This window comes from Calliphora vicina, chromosome 4, assembly GCF_958450345.1.
Source record: "Calliphora vicina chromosome 4, idCalVici1.1, whole genome shotgun sequence".
Lineage (NCBI taxonomy): Eukaryota > Metazoa > Arthropoda > Insecta > Diptera > Calliphoridae > Calliphora > Calliphora vicina.
Genome location: NC_088783.1, coordinates 96,842,460 through 96,866,234, shown reverse-complemented (window position 1 = coordinate 96,866,234; position 23,775 = coordinate 96,842,460). Strand labels below are relative to the sequence as shown.

The 23,775-nt window shown below is 30.7% G+C and overlaps 1 protein-coding gene across 1 annotated transcript in view; it reads right to left on the bottom strand.

The window, feature by feature from the left end:
- Positions 1-23,775, bottom strand: part of Spt6 (transcription elongation factor Spt6) — an 81,249-nt gene that overhangs the window by 46,821 nt on the left and 10,653 nt on the right. The window contains exon 2 of the mRNA XM_065507223.1: positions 9,982-10,066. Coding sequence (XP_065363295.1) covers positions 9,982-10,066 — 85 coding nt within the window. The remainder of the gene's footprint in view (positions 1-9,981; positions 10,067-23,775) is intronic.

The following is a 23,775-nucleotide window of genomic DNA, read 5'->3' as shown; positions in this document are numbered from 1 at the left end:
AAGGCCATGGTAGGCGTTCATATTGTTGAGGTTACGATGATTTTCGTCAAACAACCCGAATGTGAACAAAAGAGCGTAAAAATACACACAATTCATTCAGTTTCTTGATGTTGTTGTGGATATTTTATTTTTTACCCAAAAGAGCACACAAATTAAATGCCTCTTTTTGCTTTAAGGCCACTTCCAAGAAATACAAGAAAAGGTCCAACTTATGCAGAAATTTTAAATAACAACAACAACAACCTGTCTATGAACTCAACAGCTCTTTTACACGACAAACCCAAACACGGAAAAAATCGTAACGACTTTTCAAAGGAATGTAACTCAACAAACACTCAAAACTTAATTTCAATAACAAATTCGCTCTCTCCCCTTAAAAATACTCAAAACTTCTGGTAACAGAAAACTTTTATGTTGATGACTTATTTTCAGAGAACTCTAGCCACGATACTTTGCCAATGAACTAATGAATTAATCGATGAAAATATAACAGAAGAAATTATTTTAACGGAAATCAATGAAGGCTTGGGTTTAAAAAGCCCATCGAGAATCGACACAATGGAATCAAACGGTGACCTAACACCGGGTACACAATTGTATGCTAAATTTCCAGATCTAAATGTAATAATTACACCAAATACATTACGAAAAGCAAAGCAAGAAACGAAAAAGGGCAAAAAATAATTTAATTTTTTTTTCAATGGATTTTTCTCAATATAAATTTGCTTCAGTGGAACATTCAAGGTTTTATAAATCATAAATACGCATTGGAACTATTAGTTGCCAAATATAAACCAAATATTCTGGCTCTACAGGAAACTCATTTCATTGAGAAAAATTTACACCTTCTACATCTACCCGGATACAGGGGTTTCCATCACAATAAGGATTATTCTTACGCTAAGTCTGGTATAGCGTTTTCATCAAGAACAATATAAGGGTCACTCAACATACGAAATCTTCGGGTGATTTACTTTACCAAACTATCACAATAAGCTGCGGTAAGGATCTATATATAACCAACATATACAAGGAATGTGATTTAAATATAAATCCCACAATGGTAGGAGATATCTCTGTTAAGAATGATGTGCATCATATCTTACTAGGAGATTTTAATTCACAGAATATTTTATGGGGCTCCTCTCATAATTCACCTTTGTGGACGAATCTGGGTGGATTTTGCTGACGACAAACACTTGGTTATCTTAAACGACGGTTCTCCAACCCTACTGAATACTAGGAACACACTGACTTCTGTGGACGTTTCTATGTCCAGTGGTGATATTGCTCGATGTCTGACTTGGACATGTTTACCCATGCCGGAAGTTGGAGATCACTTTCCAATTAAAATTTCAAATAACACCAAATCTCATTTAAAACAGTTTTCACCCCGTTTTCAAGACAAAAGAGCGGATTGGCATAAATTTATGGAGAAAGCTTCAGTAATTAACTCTCAATTTAACAAGTCATTGAATATCAAGAGGGAAGCTGCCCAAATCAAACGCATATTCAGATAGACAACAAATGAAACCATCCCTATTAGTAAGAGACTCAGGGATAAGTATAGCCCAGTTTGGTTCAATACGGAAATCGCTAAATTGATTTGAAAAATTTTAAAGGCCATCGGAATAAGACTAACATTCTTGAATACAGAAGAGCATGTGCTAAGGTCAAGAAGGAGTGCAGAATTGCAAAAAGACTTACATGGGAAAATTTTGTAAATTCCTTAAATCCAACGATGGACACTAGATACCTGTGGAGTAAAGTTAGAAATTTAAATTCTAACAAATTTTGTAATTTTCCTAACATGATCGTGGATGATTGCATTTTTTCACATCCTAAGGACATAGCTGACAAATTTGGACTTTTTTGGAGTTCAATTAGCTCAGATAATGCTTTTGATCCGACGATAATTTCAACCAAGAGGGATTTTGACATTGATAAACTGCAACAAACTAACCTGAAGTATGGTATAATGGATAGCAAAATATAAATTAATGAACTAAATGAAATTTTGAGGACATTAAAGGGATCCACTCCTGCACAGGATAAGATCACGTATGCAATGGTTAACAATGCTCCTAACGGCATAAAATCTCGCATTTACGATCTTTATAACAACATCTTAATCAGCGGTGTTTTTCCTTATGATTGGAAAACTGCCATTTTGACACCTATACCAAAACCTGGTAAGAACCCATATCAACTTGAGGGTTACCGGCCTATTTCATTATTGCCAGTACTATCTAAAATACTTGAAAAAGTCTTAGCCAAACGTTTCTGGAGGTTTACCGGAAATAATATTTCTAAATTACAACATGCCTTCATCCAAAGACACGGTGTTCAGAGTATATGCCATCAATCGACACCGAAAATTGAACTAATTCAGATATTATGTTTCAAGGATTGGTAGATGCTTGGAACGCTATTCCTGCAAATTTTATTGCCAATTTGATAGCTTCACAGCCTTGCCGATGTAAGTCATTGAAAATATAGGATTTGCCACGAAATATTAAGTTTTATAGACAGAAATGTTTTAAAAGCAATTAGTTGCATATGTTTTGGCCATTGAAATATCAACCCATAGGTAGTTTTTTAAATTTTTTTTCTATTCAATGCAAAAAGTTCTGAATTAAATTTCATATTCTTATTTTTAAAGCATTAATTAAAAAATATTATAAGTAAATGAATATTTTTGTTTACATCTTAAAGTAGTTTAAACCACTATTGTAAAATTCTGTTGCTGGTTGCATATAAATAAATAAATTTCATTAACATCATAGACATGATCTTGTTTTTGATCATGCACTGTGTGCCGTTTCGTTCGCAATTTTCGTTGTCGATTTCTGAAACGAACTTTTTTACAGTGCAAATATTTGGAATTTCGTGTTTGGTGCCGATTACGGTGTATGCGGAAACGTAGCTTTAAATTAAATTATTGATATTTTATACTTTTGATTTTTTTTTTATTGTCAAATTAGTTTTTTAAATTTTGAATTCTGATCTCATTGTATTTGTTTACATAGCCTACCATGATATAAAAAATACAAGGTAGTTTCATTTCCTCTTTATGTCAACCTTATTAAGCATTTGACATTAAAGAAGATTTGAAGTATATGTGTAAAATAAAGCTGCCATATTCATTAAAATTAATCCCATTTTTGCCTTTTTTGGAGTATAGATACTTCAAACATAAATAAAATAAAAAAATATTTTATTAAAAATATTCTTGTGAGTGTGTTCTGTCACGTTTATATTTTGGTGTTGATATGACCGTAAGTTTTTATTTTCTGCTGTTGGACGTTCTGTTACAAAAAAATCAAGTGGACAAAAATAATTGGAAGCAACATAAGCTGTCTTTATCCAGATTGCAAAAGCTCGAAGCATCTTTCCAAAAAATTAAATATCAAGTTTTTCAAAATACCCACACTCCATATATACGTAATGAGTGGATAAAACTATGTCAAATAGCTGAAAAAGAATTACCTGTTGAGCCAATGGCTTGCTCCTTACATTTTTCAAAGATGGACATAAAAATAAATGACAAAAATGTAAGGTTGAGTAGAAATGCTATCCCTATTTCCACAAGGTATGATTTTTTTTGTTTGTTAAATTTTAGATTGATATCAATTGACCTCCTGTATGATTAAAAACTTTAGAAAAACAAATAATTACAATGAAATATCAATTCCACTTTAAAAACTGAAAGTGGTTTTATTCAGGAAAAAAATTTCGTTTTACTTTTTCTGAAGAAGCAAAATACGGAATTAATTCCACTTTCGATCGGAATGGAATTCTGTGACATGCCAGAAAAACCGTTTTTGATTATTTTAAAGATGAATTACACAGTAGTGAGAATTTTTACATACTACACATTATAAATGAAACTACCTTGTAATTTTTTTATATCATGTATGTAGCCTACAATATTATTTTTATACTGTTTTTTTTCTCTTATTTTATTGTATTATATAAGAGTATATTTTATCTTTTTTTAAATCGAATTGTTCGAGTGCATATGGTCTAGTTACCCGGCGCCTTTTGATTATGTTTTGTAAATTTATTTTATGGAATATAATTTTGATAAATAAATATAAATAAAGAAAAAAACTCAAAAAAAGAGTTGTATTTTTTTAAATCCATATTTCCCGTTATGTTCTACTGTTCACGAGTCTGGTTCTCGTCCGCTAAATGTCATATAAGTAAGCTTCAAATAACACAAAATAAACTGCTCAAGATGGTATTCAATCTACCATGGTATTATACCACGAACTTATCCAAGATAGACATCATATTGACCACAAAATTCAACAGCAGATGCTCAACTTCTCAGTATCCACACATTAATGAACTTTATTCAATGTAATTTTACCAGTAGTTTTTTTGATTTTTTTAATCTTAATTTGTTTCAAATAGGTTTTTGAACATTTTTCACCTTCAATTCAAATAATAAATCATCTGTATATATGTATATTAGAGTTCGTTTGTGACCAATAGCGTGTTGGGGCTCAAGCATAATTTGAAAGCTTATAGGGTAAAGTATTTTTGAGATTTTTTTTTAAATTTTTCGGAAGAGGTTTAGAGGTCGCTCAAGTCGAGTTTTTGCCAAAAATCAGATTTGTCGGCCTTTTTTGAGTTTTCTTCATAACTTTGTCAAGATCCACGATTTTCATTACTTCTGAGGACACAGTTTAAAAGAAAAATGTTCATGCTTTATTTCTCTGTGCAAACATTTTTAGTTTTTGCAATGAATTGGCTTACTAAGGTGCCCTACATTACAATTTTTCGTAATTTTTCCATAAATTTTGTAAATAAGGCTTTTAAAATTTTTATGAAAATGAAAAAAACTAACAATGCAGTTTGAAGATCAATTAATTCTTAATAATTTAGGGACAAAAATTTTCTTTTAAAATGTACCAACATTTTTTAGAGATTTGTGCTCGTTAAAATGATTTTCGGAAGTGGGCTATGAATAATTATGGACCGAACGTTGTAAAATTTGGTGACATGACTTTTGTATATATAACAAATTTGTATCGAATTTTATTTGAATACGAATATTTTTAAGAGATTTATGCTAGTTAAAGTGATTTTCGGAAGTGGACCTTATATGGGAGCTATGACTAATTATGGAGCGATCGCCACAAAATTTGGTAGGCGCGAGTTTAGCTTATATAAAACTTATTTGTGCTCAATTTGGTTTAGATATCTTTATAACTAAGATATTTATGAGATTTTATCTATTTTTAGATAGGTCAATTGTATGGGGACTAGTAGAAATAATGGACTGATTCCAACCAAATTCAATATGCTTCGTCCAATTGGCAATAGAAAAGCTTGTATCAAATTTTATCATTGAAATTGCGACTTGTAGTTTGATTACACTATGGTCTTGAAGGGTATAAAAATCATTTTGTGTACACAAAAGTTTTCGTTTGCTGTATATAACTCAGTTATTAAGAATTACTTGATCTTTCAAACTGCATTTTTAGTTTTTTTTTCATTTTCATAAAAATTTTAAAAGCCATTTCGAAAAATTGTAATGTAGGGGACCTTAATGAGCCAATTCATTACAAAAACTAAACATTTTTGCGACCCCTGTTTTGGGTTTTAGGAACTATTTTTAAGGATTCAAAAAACATCAATTGTATTAATTTTTGATGCAGAATCGATTGGTGAATTCATATTTGCAATATATTCAACCGTTTTTGCTCTACAGAAAAATGTGCTCAAAATGCGCGTCTTTAGGTGCGTTGAACCACCAAAAGGAGTGAAAATTTTCCAAAAAAAGGACGCCATTATTTTTATTTACGCAAAAACCTTCAGAAAAATGATGATACGCAAATCAAATTTTTGAAATTAACTCTAATGTATATATTATAATTCATAGCTTATTATTAAGTAGAGCATTAGCCCTAAACTCTTTACCTTCTAAGGGCACTGCTACACGTTCAATATATATTGATATTTGGATCGCGATCCATTGTAATGGTTAGAACAATATATATTGACCGCGATCCAGTATCGCGATATTTATTGAACGTGTAGCATGCAGTATTGATGGATAGCAGAATAGCCTAATATTCTGAAATCCAGATCGCGATCCAAATATCACAATATATATTGAACGTGTAGCATTGCCCTTAGGTTATTTTGCGATTTGGATTGCGATCCATCAATACTGCATGTTACACGTTCAATAAATATGGCGATACTGGATCGCACCTAAGTGATATGCACATAAATATCACTTAGGTGCGCAAAAAATATATTTTTTACGTGAAAATAATAAATTTTTTTGTTTTAAAAAAGTCATGAAAAATCGAAAACGGCAGAAATAGTTCAGGTTTATTGCTTTATCACAAAGCCACTCATAATAGCAACAAATATCGATCACAAAAAACGATTGATTCTTTTCGAATTTATTCAAAATATAAGTAGGAGAATTATCAGATTCGTGATTAGGGAATTTTTGTCAATTTTTCACTACCCGATTCCCGGGATTTTTAGTCGGGATTCCCGGGAATTAAAAACTGGCGAAACTACAAAGAAAACAAGTTAGACCTCTACACAGAAAAAAGTTTCAACATAAATATTATGATTTGATTTCATTGAATTCAATTCATAACATTTATAAATAATTTCTTAAATAGTATGATTTTGTTCATATTTTATGTTTTCAAAAAAATCTAGAAGGCTTGAAAAATATTATTTCAATTTCATTTTTATGTTGTTCAAAAATGTTAGAAATTTTCCTTTGAAATTTTTTTATTTTTTTATGATTTTCAGCTACAAAATGTGAAAATATGCGCGAAATTCACTAAATTTTGTTAAAAGGATGAAATACTTTAATGTTTATTGATGTTTTATTATGATTAATTATATTTTTTAAGTTTCCGATGTTTATAATTCGTCATAATACATATGTATATTGGTCAATATATGGCTATTATGCAAAAATGTTAGAAATAATTCATCAGATTATACAATTATAATGCAATTTATTATAAAATAGCATACAATTTACGTAAAAAAAGCAAAAATTTCCGTCATGTACAATTTTATAATATTTACGAATATGTTCTTATTCTGAATGAAAATAGTTTGGGAAAAAAAAGTCAAGTTCGATTAATAATATTTATTACAAAATTCATTCCAATTATGAATTTCTTTTTTCTGTGTAGTTTTTAACAAAAAAAAACCGTGAAAAGTTTTTTTTACAGTTTTTCGTTTATATCTCGGCCATAATATTGAATTCATTCCTTTTACTAAAGGGCTTAAGAAAATGTTTTTCAATTCATTTTGTAAATAAAACTGAATAAATAAAAAACATTTCAACTCAATTTGTGGTAGAATTGAATCAACAAAAATTTAATCTTTCAAATTTAAATAAATAATCAGTTAACTTCAAAATTAATTAAATTTAAATTAAGCTTTCTAAAGAATTATATATTGTGAATGGATTTATGGAATGAAAGGCGTCAGCCTTAATGAACTAAGCTCAAATTGAATTAATTAATACGAAGCTCTATATATAATGATTATAACACTAAGTTTTTATATGAAATATTGCTATAATATTCCTAATTTACAGTATTGTTATATATTTCGGGAATAGCCGGGTACCAGGAATGTAGAAACAAATTTTTCCGATTCTCGGGAATCAAAAAAGGTCGGGAAATTAAAAACCCTATTCGTGATCGAATAAGCTATCGTATCAAAAATTAATTTCGATATCGAAATTATAATAAAATGTACAAAATTTCATGCGATCGTGGTGTTTACTCATTTTACAGGCTGTGTGTAGTTAATGCTTTAACTCGATATTCCAAGATACCTAGTGGCAATCATAGATGACTATTTCCGAAATAGGGAACTAATATACAACACTGATACTGTTACTAGAAGACATAAGATCACGGATAGTGTGCCCCAAGGATCAGTACTAGGAACACTATTATGGAACGTGATGTACGGTACGATGGAGTTCTGAGACTAAGAGCTAGTTTCTGGGATAAAGATAATCTACATTCTTCGTTTAAACCTAAATTAAACTAAAAATTGTGTTTCTCACTTATTGTTTATATGCTATATAATGTAGGCTTAACTCATCATCATTTGGGAGTTAAACCTAAGTATAAAATACCAAAGCACAAAAAGATGAAAAATAAAATAAACAATTCAGCACAGCAGCTCTTTGTTTTGATTTGCTTTATTAACATCAATATAATTTTTAATATACATTTTATATACTTTAATGTCACTTTTTGTTTTACAAAGTTAAAATTTCCAAAAAAAAGTTATGTACGCGGTTGCTTTTTCTTATAAAAATTAAAGTATTGCCATATTTATATGAAAAATTTTGAGGAATAAACATGTGATTTGACTGAAAAGTATGGCAATGCTAACAAAATTAATCCACTAGTGAGAAACACAATCATTGGACAAGTAAGAAACTAGCTCTAAATCTACCTGAGAGGGTCAAAATAAATGGATTTGCATATGAAATTGCATTACTGTGTGTGGCAAAGGATCTAACAGAGGTAGAAACGACAGCATTCAGATCGTCAGATCTTGGCTGGGATTCATGGGATTGACGCTAGCTGACCATAAAACTGAGGCGCTTTTGATAAGTAGTCGTAATGGTCAAAATTGGCACGTGTCGTCTGACAACTAGGGAATACCTTAAATATCTTGGGGTCATGATTGATACGCGTCTACATAGGTACTAAGGCATCAAAAACGTGCGCTGCGTTGTCCAGGATTAGGCCGAATACAAGAGTTCCAAAGTTGCTCACTGGTGTTGTAAGGAGTATCATTCTATATGCATCCCCGATATGGTCAGATTCATTGAGCACATGATATCCCCTGTATATAGAGTGTTTCGGACAGTCTCAGATGAAGCGTCTTTTATTTCCAGATTTATTCCCATCGATATACAGGCAACGGCAACACTTGATCTGGATTTATGTTTGGCTAAATGGCAAACGCGATGGACAGCAAGCCATATGGGAAGGTGGACCAATACAGTGCCGCGTTTTGTCCAAGTTGTAGTGGTAATGAAGTGGAAGATGCCCGACATGTTTCTTCATGTGCCCACGATTCCAAAATGGGAGGGCGAACTTGGAGAGTATGCTAGGGTTTAGAATCGATCCAGCGAACAGAACATGGTACCGACAATGTTGACATGTTTGTATAACTGGACGATTGTACGTGAATATTTTAAATTGGTTCTTGTGGAACTCCGTAGGTTAGAGTGGATCAACATAATTTAGATCGGGTTTAATAATACCTTCCCCAAACTGCGACGAATAGCTTTGCAGTGGAACCACAGGGACGAGTGTGGTAGTATATCGAGGTGTTTTTGCTTAGTAAGAGTTCCGCAATCCTGATAATTTGGGTGCCAAAGTCTTTTGACGATTTCATCTCGTAAAATGAGAAAAATACATACAAACATACACACATACATACATACATACATACATACATACATACATACATACATACATACATACATACATACATACATACAAGTAAAAGTAGGCGTGAATACCTTAATTATTTAATTCTTAACTAAACTTGTATATCAACAAATTAATCTTTACAATTAATGGCGGTTTCTTTTTCTGGAATAAATGATGCCTTTATTCTGCCTTTTACCATTTTCTGTGTTCTTTTCTAAAACAAATGTACTTTAGTAAGGGTATAACTTGTTCTTTTCAAATAATGTTGCCCTAAAACCCCGAAGATATGCTACACGTTTCACCCTCAATTTTATCAAAGTGTTAGAAATGCAGCACTTTTTAAACAGCAAAATGTATAGTTTTACAACATAAAAGAAAATTGCTTAAATGGTAATGGTTTTTGTTCTGTGATCGTTAAAAAGTAAAACATTATGAAGATATGGGTAATCTTTAATAAACAGTACAAAATATGTTGGCAACATTTTGTGTCAGAAAAGAAAGTTAAAGTAAATACCTTCTTCTTCTTCTTCACTGCTATCAGCCATTGCTTTTAATTTTTTCAGTTTTTTTTTTTCATGTACTTCAAGCTCTTCCTCCTCCTAAAAAGAAAAATGTTTATAATTTTATTTAATATAAAATACAAAATATTTCATTTAAGCACAACATACACATCATATGTTATAAAAATTAAAAAATTGCATATGATTACAAAATACAAAAATAGCCGAGCTTATAAAACCATATATGGTTGCAAATTATTTTTCTTAAGGTAGGTTCACACTAGACAAATATTAAACGAAAAAGACCTAACCACTAAATAAAATACATTTGCATTCTTTTATTCAAAAACATATTTTACTTAGGATGATTCAAAACAAAATAATTAGTTAGATTTTATTTGATGTTGTTTGATCTTACAAAACACTTGTAAGAGTAAACACGTCAAACAAATTTGTGCAAAAAAAGTGGTTACGCTACCTTTACATTTTCAAATCTATATATAAAAAAGGTGTAAAAAATGTATCTGTAAAATTTTTGTCAGTTGTTCGTATTTTCGAGGAGAAGGTTTTTACGGAAGAAAATTTTGAAAATCCCTCCGGAAAATTGGAAAAATCGAAAATACAGTTTTTGTATGAAATTATGAAATTATTAATTACACTATTATGTAAAATGTTACGGAGAACATTTTACATAAATATTTTTCAAACAAATTTTTCGAAACAAAAACAAAACATTAATAAAAAAATTACGACATACAACGATACGACACCAATTGTATAAAATAAAAGTTTAACAGAGATAATAACAAAAAAAAATTATAACACATTTATAAATACATACATATATACAATTCGAATTGTTAAACAAAAAAAGATTCTTAAAATGTAAGCAAATTATTGTTGAGTTATTATTATGGATTATTAGATATAAAAAATTACACAAGAAATAGTTTGAATATTTCAAAACCTTGCTATTCTCACAACAAAAGATCGATCAAAAAAAGATGTTGAAATTCTGTGTATGTATATAAATTTAGTGATTTTTTCTATACATTCCGATACTTTACAAAGTCATTAGAAAAAATAAAAAAAAGCTGAACAAAATTAAATTTGTTATTATCCTCCGCCATTGATAGATATGAAACAGGTAGTGTTTGTAAACCGGTTAACCGAAAAACCGGTTTTTCTTCGAAATCTCGGTTTTTTACGAACCGGTTAATTTAAAATGTTGATTTTCGGTTAACCGGTTTATCCGGTTTTTATCACTCGGTTAACCGGTTTTTAAAATTTGGTACTAAAATAAATAAATCACATTTTTTGTGCATTTTTTATATTCATTGTATACACATTATTGAATTTAAAGTTTCTTTCAATAAATTTTACTTCATTAATGTGTTTTATTCGTTCATTTCGTTAGCTTAGTGTACAAAGTCCTTTTCAGAAATATTACAGGAGAAACGTTCTAAAAGCCATGATTTGAATTATTTTTGAAATCTGATAATGGAGTTTTATTAATTATTTAGTATGATTTATAATGACAAATAATCAGAGCTAAGAAGAAGTGCGTTTGCATCTTATAGGTCCTTTTTGGGAATTGTAACATTTTCTGTTTCATATCAGAAAGTCGAGGTGATAATAAATTTTAAAATTATCAAATATTTAACTAAAAAAAAATTTATTTACAGTTTTTGGTTGAAATTTAATGAATAAACCAATCATTAAAAGAAGAATTATATACATATTTAGTAACATATTTATACTCAATTCCATTTGACTGAGATAATAATTTTGAAATTTTTACAAAATAAAATGGACTTAGCACTTTTGTATATTTATAGTTATTTAATATTAACCATTCCTACTAAAACTACAAATTTTAAAGCTGCGTATACTTTATAGGACATTTTATTTTTCTACACATATATGACGGTTAACCGGTTTTTTCGATGTCGGTTAACCGAAAAACCGGTTTTCTAAAAAAGGCCAATTTTCGGTTAACCGACAAACCGGTTTTTTAAAAAGTCGGTTTTTTATAAACACTAGAAACAGGCGAAAAGGACATCATTGTTATCGTACTGTGAGTCCATCGATTATGTCAACAAGCTTTCAATCATTCCCACGACAGCCGGTTCTACGCACCGGAATGACCCGAGTTCACTCGGCCAAGGGCTGTCAACTCAGCAATCACTGCTGCTACAACAACAAGCTTTCAATGTTCCGACGAATACTATTCTCGGTTATATTAAAAAGGACTATGGCTCATGGGAAAGAATCTAGATTTATTTTTATCACAAAAATATAAATCACAATTTGGGCTTTTTGGTATATGGACGAGTTATTTTCGATCTCTGGTATTAATGAAGCATGTTTGAACATTTTTCTCAACATTTTTTTTTTTTATTTATTTATTCATTATTTAGTAACATTAAGTAATGAAAACGTTATAACATTGTGGACCATAGTGCAATGTCTGTTAATGTAAATTTTGTAATGAGGTTACAGGTTGAAATTACGAATGTAATTTGATGAAACTCAGTACACTTAATCTAATTGAACAATGACTTATCCCCAATAAATTTAATTGAAATCGGAGAAAGATATTATTATATCGAGGGCCTATATTCAAAATCCTCTAAAAACACAACTTTTCAGGAGAGCCAAAAAACACTTTTTTCGCGTATTACTTGAGTTATTAAAATTCGGTATTCTACAATATTTCTTTAAAGCAACTAGTGAATCTCACATATAATTGGTTGCAACATTTAATGCAACAATTTAGCATTATTGTGGAATTTATGATAGATAGAGGGTTTATCTTCTCAAAATATTCAATGTGTATGTATGAAAATGATAAGATAGAAGATTTGCATTTTAATAAAATTAAATTATTTTGATTTCATTTATTAAATCTTTCAGTTTTTAATATGATTTATTTAAGATAACGGCTAAAAAACATAAGATAAAAAAATTAACAGTAAACTATATTAAACAAAAAGTTATAGAAAAAATTGTTATTTTTACTTTTTTAAGTTTTTTGGAGATTGATTGGTTTAATTATCGTAAAATAATAGTTGACAATTTAAAAGTAGACACTTTTTAAACAAACTCCAACTTTAACCATTTATTTTAATGTCACACTTTATATTTTTCAAAAACAGAAAGGTAAAATATTTTCATGGTAATTCAATTGAGAATCGGCATTCGCTATTTTGATAAATGATTGAAAAATGTATACATAATTCATGTATAGTTTCATATACATATATACAACGTAGTGCTTGGTGCATGGGATTATATTCTGAAAATGTTTATGGTGATTTCTCACATGAAGCAGTTTCGTTCGTGTTCTGTTCTGTGCTAATCGAAATTTCCAAAAATTGTAAAATTCATTTTCCCTATTTTAAAACGTTTCATTATTGACAAAGAAATTATTATTACATTCAGACAAAACTTTAAACAGCTAATTTATTCACATTTCGTTAATGAAACATTTTACTAAAAAAGTATTTAATAAAACGAAAGATAATTTTTGAAATTTGATTTTAATTTATGGCGTTTTCTTTTCTGGCATAAATGATGCCTTTATTCAGCCTTTTACCCTTTTCTTTGTTCTTTTCTAAAAAAATTTAGTTTGGTAAGGGTATAACGTGTTCTTTTCAAATAATGTTGGAAATGGAGCACTTTTTTAAACAGCAAAATGTATAGTTTTACAACATTTAGAAGGTACATAAAATAAAATTGCATAAATGGTAATGGTTTTTGTTCTATTGTGATCGTAAAAAATGTAAAACATGATGAGGGTATGGGTAATAGTTAATAAATGGTACAATATATGTTGGCAACATTTTATGTCAGAAATGAAAACGCCATTAGAAATTATGATTATTAATTGTACCAAATGAGTAATTGGTGTACCATGGTACTTTTCATCTTCAAATTGTACCAAAAAAAGTACAATTGTACCAATTTTGCCATCCGTTCGTTCAGAACTATATCCTGGGCAACTTCTTCTACTAATGCTTCGATAATATTTTCTTTTGCACTGCTTCGTATCATTTTAAAACTATTTCACAAAATAATCAAACACCTTTTTGTAAATTTTCAAGACCAATAATTTTGTTGCAAAGTTGCTTAAAATAACGCTCACTGTCAATGACAAAATTGTTGCAAAATCAAACAGTTGCAACATAAAATTGGCCTACCATCGTTGCAACATGAACGATGGTAGGCCAACACATTTCTCCACATAACCCGTTATAATATTGAAAAAGCAAATTGGTCAAAATTTCAACAGTTTCTAATGTATCCATTAACCAAAAATTGTGTCAAATAACGCTAACAAAGAAGCCGCACGGTTATTAAAAATTATAAAATCAGCAGCTAATGTTTCTATATTCCTCATTTCAGCAACATTAAAAAGATAAAAAAGATATACAGTTGCGAATAAGATAATAGCAGTACCACTAAATTTTTAATTATTTAAACTGTTTTCACAGTGTACTGTGTTTGAGCTGTCAAATTATCTTGTGTTTGTTGCGGCGAATGCTACAACAAACGTAAAAGTAACAAAAACAACATTCAAACTTTGACAGCTTAAATCACATACACAAAAACAAATTGCAAGTGGTTTTTGTAAATCTTGTACTTTGAGTTGAATCGACACCCCCTGGGGGGTTACTCTCTAATACGATGCGAAAGGTAAATGCGTTAAGAATACAATTTTGTACTCTGTATTGTCTACGCAAACGCTTTCGCAAAAAGAAGCAATACTGGCACCACAAAATAAACAATAGCGAAGAATGACAAAATGTCAAAACTTGTAAATAAAAACATTTTAAACTAATTTTTTGTGCGATGCGAAAACGCAATAAAGGGTACCAATTGTACCATTTTTCTTTCGCATCGCAATAGAGAGTAACCCCCCTGGTTTATACAGTATTGTTCGAAGCCACTTTTCGTTATAAAATAATCAAAGTCATATGTATGATTTTTGAATTGATTTATTAAATAAAAAACATTTAATTTATATTGTATTATGTACCTACATTCTAATAATAAGAACCAAAGTTTAATTCAATTAAACAAAAACAAAATTAACTCAATATATTACTGTTCGAAACTTAAGCAACTTTCAGGACTTCGTATGATACCCTTTGTTTCTTATGACCTCCGAACATTATTTTGGCAAAGATTCTATAAGAGATTTGTTAGTACTGTGGTTTGTATTGATTCCCTCTCTGATTTTAAGAAATTTATCAGGTCCTTATTACTAAAACGGCGAGTTCCGATCCTGCGCTTTAAAATGCCGAAAAGGTTCTCCTATGGGATTCAAGTCTGGACATTGAGATGTCCAATCCAAAACTTTAATCCTATTAGCTGATAACCGATCTTTGACCAACTTTGACAAGTGTTTGGGGTCATTATCATGCTGAAAAACCCATCGATGTGGCATTTCCCATTCGACTTACTGAAGAATTTGGTTGGCTAAAATGTCCATGTAAACAAAACGATCCATTTTTGTTTGTATATCGACAATAGGGTTAAATCCACTCGCCGAAAAGCAAGTCCACACCATTACATTTTCACCCCCATGCTTTATTGTGCCTTTACAATAAGTGGATGTAATCGGTTTTTCTTCGAATTTAACAAGTTAAAGTTAAATTCGTCGCTAAATAAAACTGTTTTAAATATTGCCACAGTCCAATTTACGTAAGCTTTTGCAAAATCCGACTTAAAATTTCATAAAAGTAATGAAAATTAACGAATACTGTTTAAGTACAAATCTATTATTTTCGTTATTTTTTTGCTAAGTGTAAATCCTAGTGGTTTACTACTTTAGTTTACATCATTGTTGGAAAACTATTTTCAACGAGTAAACCGTTAACGGTATTTAAACTTTGTTTGTCACCAACTACTTAGTAATAAGCAAGGCGAATTTATACAAGGTGGAGTCAGTCAAACAGCTGATAATTTTTTTTTTCGCTTTTTGGTTCTAACAACTGTCAAACCTTGTTTTTATATTTAAATATCTACATATACTAAGCTTATTAACAAAAAAATTATTGTTTACATAAATAATTACAGCCCTCACTATTCAATTATCTACACTATATTAAGTTTAAATACTTATTTGTTTAATTTTTCATTTTGGTTTTTTGACATTTGTTAAGACCAATCGTTGTTTTTGTAGAACTAACACCACCTTGTATGAATTCGCCTTGGTAATAAGTTTATGCTTTTTCGTTTTTTGGTAAAATTTGATTATTAATAAAGGAAAGAGATTCTGCTCTTTTATTTTGAATTTTTAACCATTTAATAATTCTTGTGTTTTTATTTTTATTGATTTGGACCGGATATACGCTGAAACATTAGTCCTTCTCCCACGGATAAAACACAAAAGAATTTCATCCTCCAACCAAAAAAAGGAAGTATCCTTGCCAAGGAATTTTTGTGCCCTTTATTTGGAATTTATAGAACCAGCTTTTGAAAAATAAAGGTTAGTAAATTGATATAAATAAAGTGATAGTGTTCAAAATAAAGAAACTACATAAGCATATATAAATGCGTGTGTGTGTGTTTGCCAAAAAGAATAAAGAAAACAAGAAGTAGTTATTGTCAAAATTTATTACATTGTGAATTAATTATATTTTATCAAAAAGTGTATTAATTTATACAGTACTTTTTGACATTTTACGATCGGTACCATTTTAATCAAGGCTGAGTTTGTTAACTTGGACGGACAGCCATAATTAATAAATAAAAATTTTGTGCATTTACAAAGTAAATTAAATTTTAGTACAATTCGCGAAGAGGAACATCACGTCTACTATATAGAAGTTTTATATAGTGAATTGAAATTACTATGGGAAAAAGTGAAGATTACTTTCGAAAAGTGTTCGGATGATCTTGAATCATCTGATACCGCAGAGCCAGAGGATATTCAAGCGGCTGAAAGTAAACATCAGAGTACCCTTAATATTTTTGCGCGATGTTCAGAGACAATGAAGATCAAAATTGATGAGTTAGAGGTCGAAACCCAAAGATTCGTCTGCCGAAAATAGTGAATTAAAATTCGATAACGTCTGTCATAATTTACCGCTTCCGCCGTGTGATACGGACATCTTCAGTGGTCATTATCTATCATGGCCTACATTTAGGGATCTTTTTACTGCTTTGTATATTAACAACAGCCTCCTCAGTAATATTGAGAGATTATGTTATTTGGTAAAAAGAACTGATGATGAGGCAAGAGAGATTGGCCCATAATCATGGTCAAACACTAAAGTCGGTTCTTTTTAAAAACAACTTTAAAATAAAAACCTGCTTTTTATTAATTTGCAACCATAGTCAAAATTAAAGTATGTTTTAAATTGAACCGACTTTAACTGGGTGCCACGTCAAATGTAGAAAATATTTTCATACAATATACAACAATATACAGACAAGTGGCACCGCTGAACAGCTGACATAGAAAATTAAAACAAAAACCAAAAAAGGTAAACAATAAAAGTAACCGAGACAACTAAAATAAAAAGTTTTTTGTGTGGAAAAATGGAAAAGATAAGATTAATATCATATTTAGAATATTTTGGTACTAATTTTACTATTCAATAATTGCAAAATCTCTGCCAAATTCTTGTAAAATTTTTTTTTTAACTTTTTGCAGAACTTTTTTACATGGCGAAGAACAGCTGATGCCGTTGTTAAATGAGTTAATGACAGCTTCAGCATGTTTTATATTTACAGTCGACTTTAACGTCAAAAATATACTTTAACTTGTCTATGGTAGACCTAAAGTCCACTCTTAAGTAAATACGACTTTATTTCTATTAAAATATACTTTATTTCTGACTATGATTATGGGCCATTGTATCTAAATGTCCGTTGACTAATGCAGGTTTCGATATCGCATGGAGAAATTTAAGGGAGGTGTACGAAAATCCACGAATATTAGTTAATAATCAATTGAAGTGTTTGTTTGGTTTGGATATGATAACTACAGAAACTAGTTCATCACTCAAAAAGTTACAGCGCGGAATAAATGGCTTCTTAACTGCTATGTCAGTTTATGAGATTTCATCTCAAAATTGGGATCCGATAATAGTTTTTATTTGTATTCAGCGACTACCCTCTCAGACAGTGACACTTTGGGAACAAAGTATTAAGGATAAGACTGTATTATCTTTATGGTAAGATTTGGACACGTTTTTAACCGAAAGAATCCAAACTTTAGATTGCATTCGCTATCTGTCATGTTCCGAAACTGACAGGAAAGGCAATGGACGGAAGGTAAAGGCGCATGTTTCAAATACAAGTACATCGAATACTTGTGTTTTATGTAATATCATTTATTGCGTTTTTGTCGTCAGTTTAAAATAATGTCTGTTTCTGAGAGATTTGCTACAGTCAAAAAGTTTCACTGTTGCGTTAATTGTTTCGCGAGGACACACGAAGTTAAGGATTGTAGGATTGAACATAGTTGTTTTATTTGTAATAGGAGACACCATTCCCTACTTCATCGTGAAACGGTAGATAATAATTCTGCACCATCGTCACCAGCTAATAATTCTGCACCATCGTCACCAGCTGATAATTCTACACCATCGTTCCCAGCTAATAATACTACATCGATACCAGTTGTTCGATCGACTGAATTGACATCACAGGGGTCAACTACTTCTGCCGCCGCTCTATCTAATGTGAATCGCCAAGTCTTTCATATATCACAGAATTCTTCCATTATTTGCAATGATACCACGTATCCGGCAAGGGCTTTAATCGACCCAGCTTCAGAAGCATCTTTCATTTCGGAACATTTGCGAAATCAACTGGGACTTCCGTCAGATTCTACGAATGTAACGATTTCCGGTGTTCATGAGGAAGCTTGTACAACTTCGAGAAAGATTTGTACTCTTCGTGTTGGTTCTCCTTTATATAGAAGTATTGATTTGGAGACTTCTATTATCGTTTTACCTTCAATATCTGGTAATTTGCCTTCTTTTAATTGTCCTTCGGATATAAGAAGTGAATTACCTAATTTGCAATTGGCAGATAGTAAATTTTATTAAAGCAGGGCAGTTGATAATCTACTAGGAGCTGATTTATACCCGCATCTAATACTTGGCGAAGTTCAGAAAAATATAATTGGAAATTTAATGGCTCAGAAGACTGTATTTGGTTGAAACTGACGGGACCTATTGATGTTTCGCGAAAAAAGTCTGTTAATGTTTTTTCAACAACGGTCACCCTTTCCGAGAAGGATAATTTGAACAGAAATCGTTATCGTAAACATAAGGCATTCATTCATCAATTTTGTAAAAGATGGAAAGAAGGATATTTAGTGAATTTGCATAAAGGATATAAGTGGCAAGATCCACAAAAAGATATTGCTATAAATGATCTAGTCGTCATCAGAAATGAGCAATTACAGGCAACTGCCTGGAAGTTTGGCATTGTTGTGAATGTTTATACTGGTACTGATGGTCGCGTTTGCGCCGCGGATGTTCGCACATCAAATGGTGTCGTTTATCTACCAATAACCAAACTTATTGTTTTGTATGCTTAATTCATTTATCACTTTTATATCAATTTTCTTTTACTAACGTTTTTTTTTAACTAGAAAATGGACGCTGCTACTAATCCTATGGATGTTGCTACCGATTTGTTTGATGATGGTCTTTTGGACTACGATGATGCGATGGATGTCTTCAATACCGCATCGACTCCGAACATCGATATAATAAAAGTAGCAACGCTAGATAACACAAAGCCTGTGCCAGCTGCGTCCATTTCGGAGGCAAACGTCACACCTGTGATTGATAGCAATACGCCAAATATAATAGTTGCATTGGAACCATCTATAGTTCCACCGCCAAACCATCCCACTGTTGAACAGGTGGAAGCTTCGGGCTCGAATTCGGCCGGTCAAGGTTCTATAAGTAATCTAACAAATCGTAAATGTCCCATTTGTAATAGGAACCACCCTCTTCGATTTTGCTACAAATTCAGGGATATGAGTATGGAACGCAAGCTACGCACTGTAGCTTTTCATAGACTTTGTTATCGCTGTTTGTCAAGTGGACATACAATTCAAAATTGCAAGAGTATTGCCTCCTGCAAATATTGCAAAAAGAATCATAACTCCCCAGCAGTTTGAAAAGTGCCAATTGGAAACCTTGTACTAGCTATATTACTACTTGTACAAAACACTAGTTCGCTGTGGCTGCTAAAGTGGTAGTTAAATGGTTATCATTTGCACTAGATTTCACCAGCATAATCAGTAATAAACAATAGTCAGATATTTGTCTTAAGTTTTTGAAAATAAGTTCAAGAAAAAAATAAAATCTTCTAAAATATACCACTTCGATGGCCACATGTAATGCTGAATGTGGCCGTTTGCAAAAATAGAGAGTAGACTCACATGTTATTCTTAATAACAATTAGAGAGCAGTACAAATAAGAGCTCAGTGGTTTAGTGGTTAGAGCATTTGACTAGAAAACGAGAGGTTATGTGTTCAACCCCGCTCTCAGAAAAATTTATTTTTTCTTTTTTTCTCAAATGCTGGAGTATTTTCACTATTGAATTTAATAGTGAAGTGTTATGCAGAGTGTGCCAATCGGCCACTTGCAATGACATCCCCGTGTTAAATTCACCAGTCAATAACGTTGCGAGTGGGTTGAAAATTCACTAGTAGTAGTTCTTAGTGGCCAACGAATTCGACGTGGCGGAACTAGTGCAATGAACTGCAGGGCTATTATATATGTACACTAACAAAATACATGGGTTTTTTGCTTATATCTCGGGCATTTGTGAACCAATTTTCTCGATTTTAAATAGCAAAATTCCGGAGATTTTGATGTATCAATCATGTTTGTAAGTTATTTAGATGATTTGGAAAGTTGTTTTCAACATACAGACGGACATGGCTATATCGACCCCGCTATCTATAACGATCCAGAATATATATACTTTATGGGGTCGCAAATGAAAAATGTAGAAATTTCAAACGGAAAGACAAACTTATATATACCCTACCCTTCCCACTCATGGCGAAGGGTATAATAATATATAAGATTTTGATTATTTTATAAGGAAAAGTTGCTTAGGTTTCGAACAATACTGTAAAGTCGCCTTGAAATATACAATAAATTCAACATACAGTGGTGGCCAGCAATTTAAGACAAATACTTGAATTTTTTTCATCAACTGAATTTTAAGTGCGATAGAGCCAAAATAAAAGGACCTCTAAGGGTATGAAATTTATTATTATGTTTCTAGTTTCTGAAAAATGTTTGGAAAAATAGGTAAAACATATATGGACAAAGATATGTGGAAATACGTTGACCCACCTCAGCGAACATCCACCTCAGCGAACATGATATGACCGAAACTAATGGAACTAAAAATACGAAATTTGGTCCGAATATTTTATAATAATAAAAATATAATGATATAAATGTGAGAAAATATGTTTATTAAAAAAAATTTTTTGGTCAAGTTGTAGAAAAATTTTATGTGTTCTTGGTGAATATGTATGAATTGACACAGTCGAATAAAACACACTTGTGTGTTAAAACAGTCCTCATGCATACATATTAGTGGAAATATTTGAATAAATAATTGACAATCACGTGGAATTTAGCAAACAATTTTTGTCTTAAATTCCTGGCCACCACTGTACATATGATGGAATTTATTGTATGGAATTTAGCAAAAAAATTTTGTCTTAAATTCCTAGCCACCACTTTTTTTTTGACGAAATTTTTTGCATACCACTACGTGATGGGCAATATTGTATAAGTAATGAAAAATATTTTTTTTAGGTCATTTGGAATCAAAAACATCACGCACCAACACCGATTTCTAAAATAATTTCATTTTTTTTTTCAAGTGTGAGGGATACTTCCCTTATTTAAAAATTATCTTTTGAAGTATGTCCGCAGTTATTATTAGAATAAAATATATTGTATTTCAAAATAATTTAAAATATTTCATGAAAAATATTATTGCGTTTGGTGCGTGAAATTTTTTAACAACCGCGAAAAAATAATACCGTGGTTTTTAATATTTTGTAATGCTCTATTCGACTATGCTATGCCAATTTTCATATTTGCAAATAATGTAAATAGTTAACCCATAATGAACACATTTAATTAAATTGTACTTTACAGTTAAAAAATATTTGACTTCTTTAAAAAAAAAATAAAACAAATGAATTCAATAATCCAGCGCTGCTTTTTCAATGTTGAAAAAATACGTGTTGTCTATATAAGAGCCTTTATTTCCGAAGTTATCATTATTTTTTGAAAAAGATTACCTAATACAAAATTAACGGACTTGACAAATTATTGATATAAACAAAATTTGATTTTTCTTTACCCACTTACAAACTTGATTTGAATTGAAAAGAAACCAACCAATTGTAGTAGGGAATGTAAGAAAAGATAAACTCACTGTTTATTGTTGGTGTTTTGTTTAAGCTTTGATATTTTTACAAATAAAGCTTGAGTATCTGTAATTCTCAAACACTCTATAGTTTTATTTGTATAATATCTTTAGTTTTTCTAAAGCCTTTTGGGAAAAGGTTTCCTGATGATCTGGCCTAAGCAACCAGTGAAATGCGCATAGGAACTAGCTTATCCCCCAACAATAAATTTCAGTGAATTTATCAAATTAAAAATTGGGAATTTAGCATAAAACAATTTTACTAAAATACCAATTTTGTATTACCGAATAACCTTTTAACGATAAATTTGCAAGTTGCTTGTGCATTAAGACTAAACTGGCAACTCGCTTTATTTTGATTTTCTTGCGAAAACAATAAAGCAAGTTGTTTTTATTTTTGTTTTTTCTTTACTCACTTACACACTACAGTTTGTGTCGGCAAGAAACCAACCAATTGTAGTAAGGAAATGTAAGAAAAGATAAATCACGGTTTATTGTTGGTGTTTTGTTTAAGCTTTGATATTTTTACAAATAAAGCTTGAGTGTCTGTAATTCTCAAACACTCTATAGTTTTATTTATTTATTTATTTATTTATTTATTTATTTATTTATTTATTTATTTATTTATTTATTTATTTAATTTCACGTAACATATGAAGCCTCTGTAGGCCAATAAAATATATATTACAAAGAATAATCCTGAGTGTTTAATTATAATATTTACTTAAATTTATATAAAAAATCAAAAACTTGTACAAATGGCTCCCCAGCCTGCTAATAAAAGATTAATTTAAAAAAATACCAAACAATATAGTGTCCCAAAGTAGTAGCAGGAATTCTAAAAGCTGTAAGGTATAATACCTAATACCTAAAAGTTTAATAACAAAGTTTAAAAACAATATTGATTATTGTTTTTAAAATTTGAAGTGAGATGATTCAAGAATTATGTAAATATTAAATATGAAGAGAAAAATAAGCCAACATTTTAAGTTTAAATGCGTTATTCGAGTGGGAAAACATGCGAAGGTCAATAGGTAAATAATTCCAATGGCGAGCTACTCTAACAACAAAAGACCGTTCAAAGATACTATATCTAATCCTCGGAATAATAATCTGAGGGTTTCTTGTTGAGTGTGTAAAGGAAAATCTTGAGCAAAGTTGCAAATGTCCATTTGTCATAATTCTGAAGAAGAATAATAAATTACGATATATAATATAATTATTAAATGAGCATCCTAAAAATCTTATAACATAGTCTGATATATGCATTCTACGTCTAACATTATAAGCGTAGCGCACTATTGCATTTACAATACGCCTAATTCTGGCAAGAACAAAGCCCAAAGTGCCAGACACAACTTCC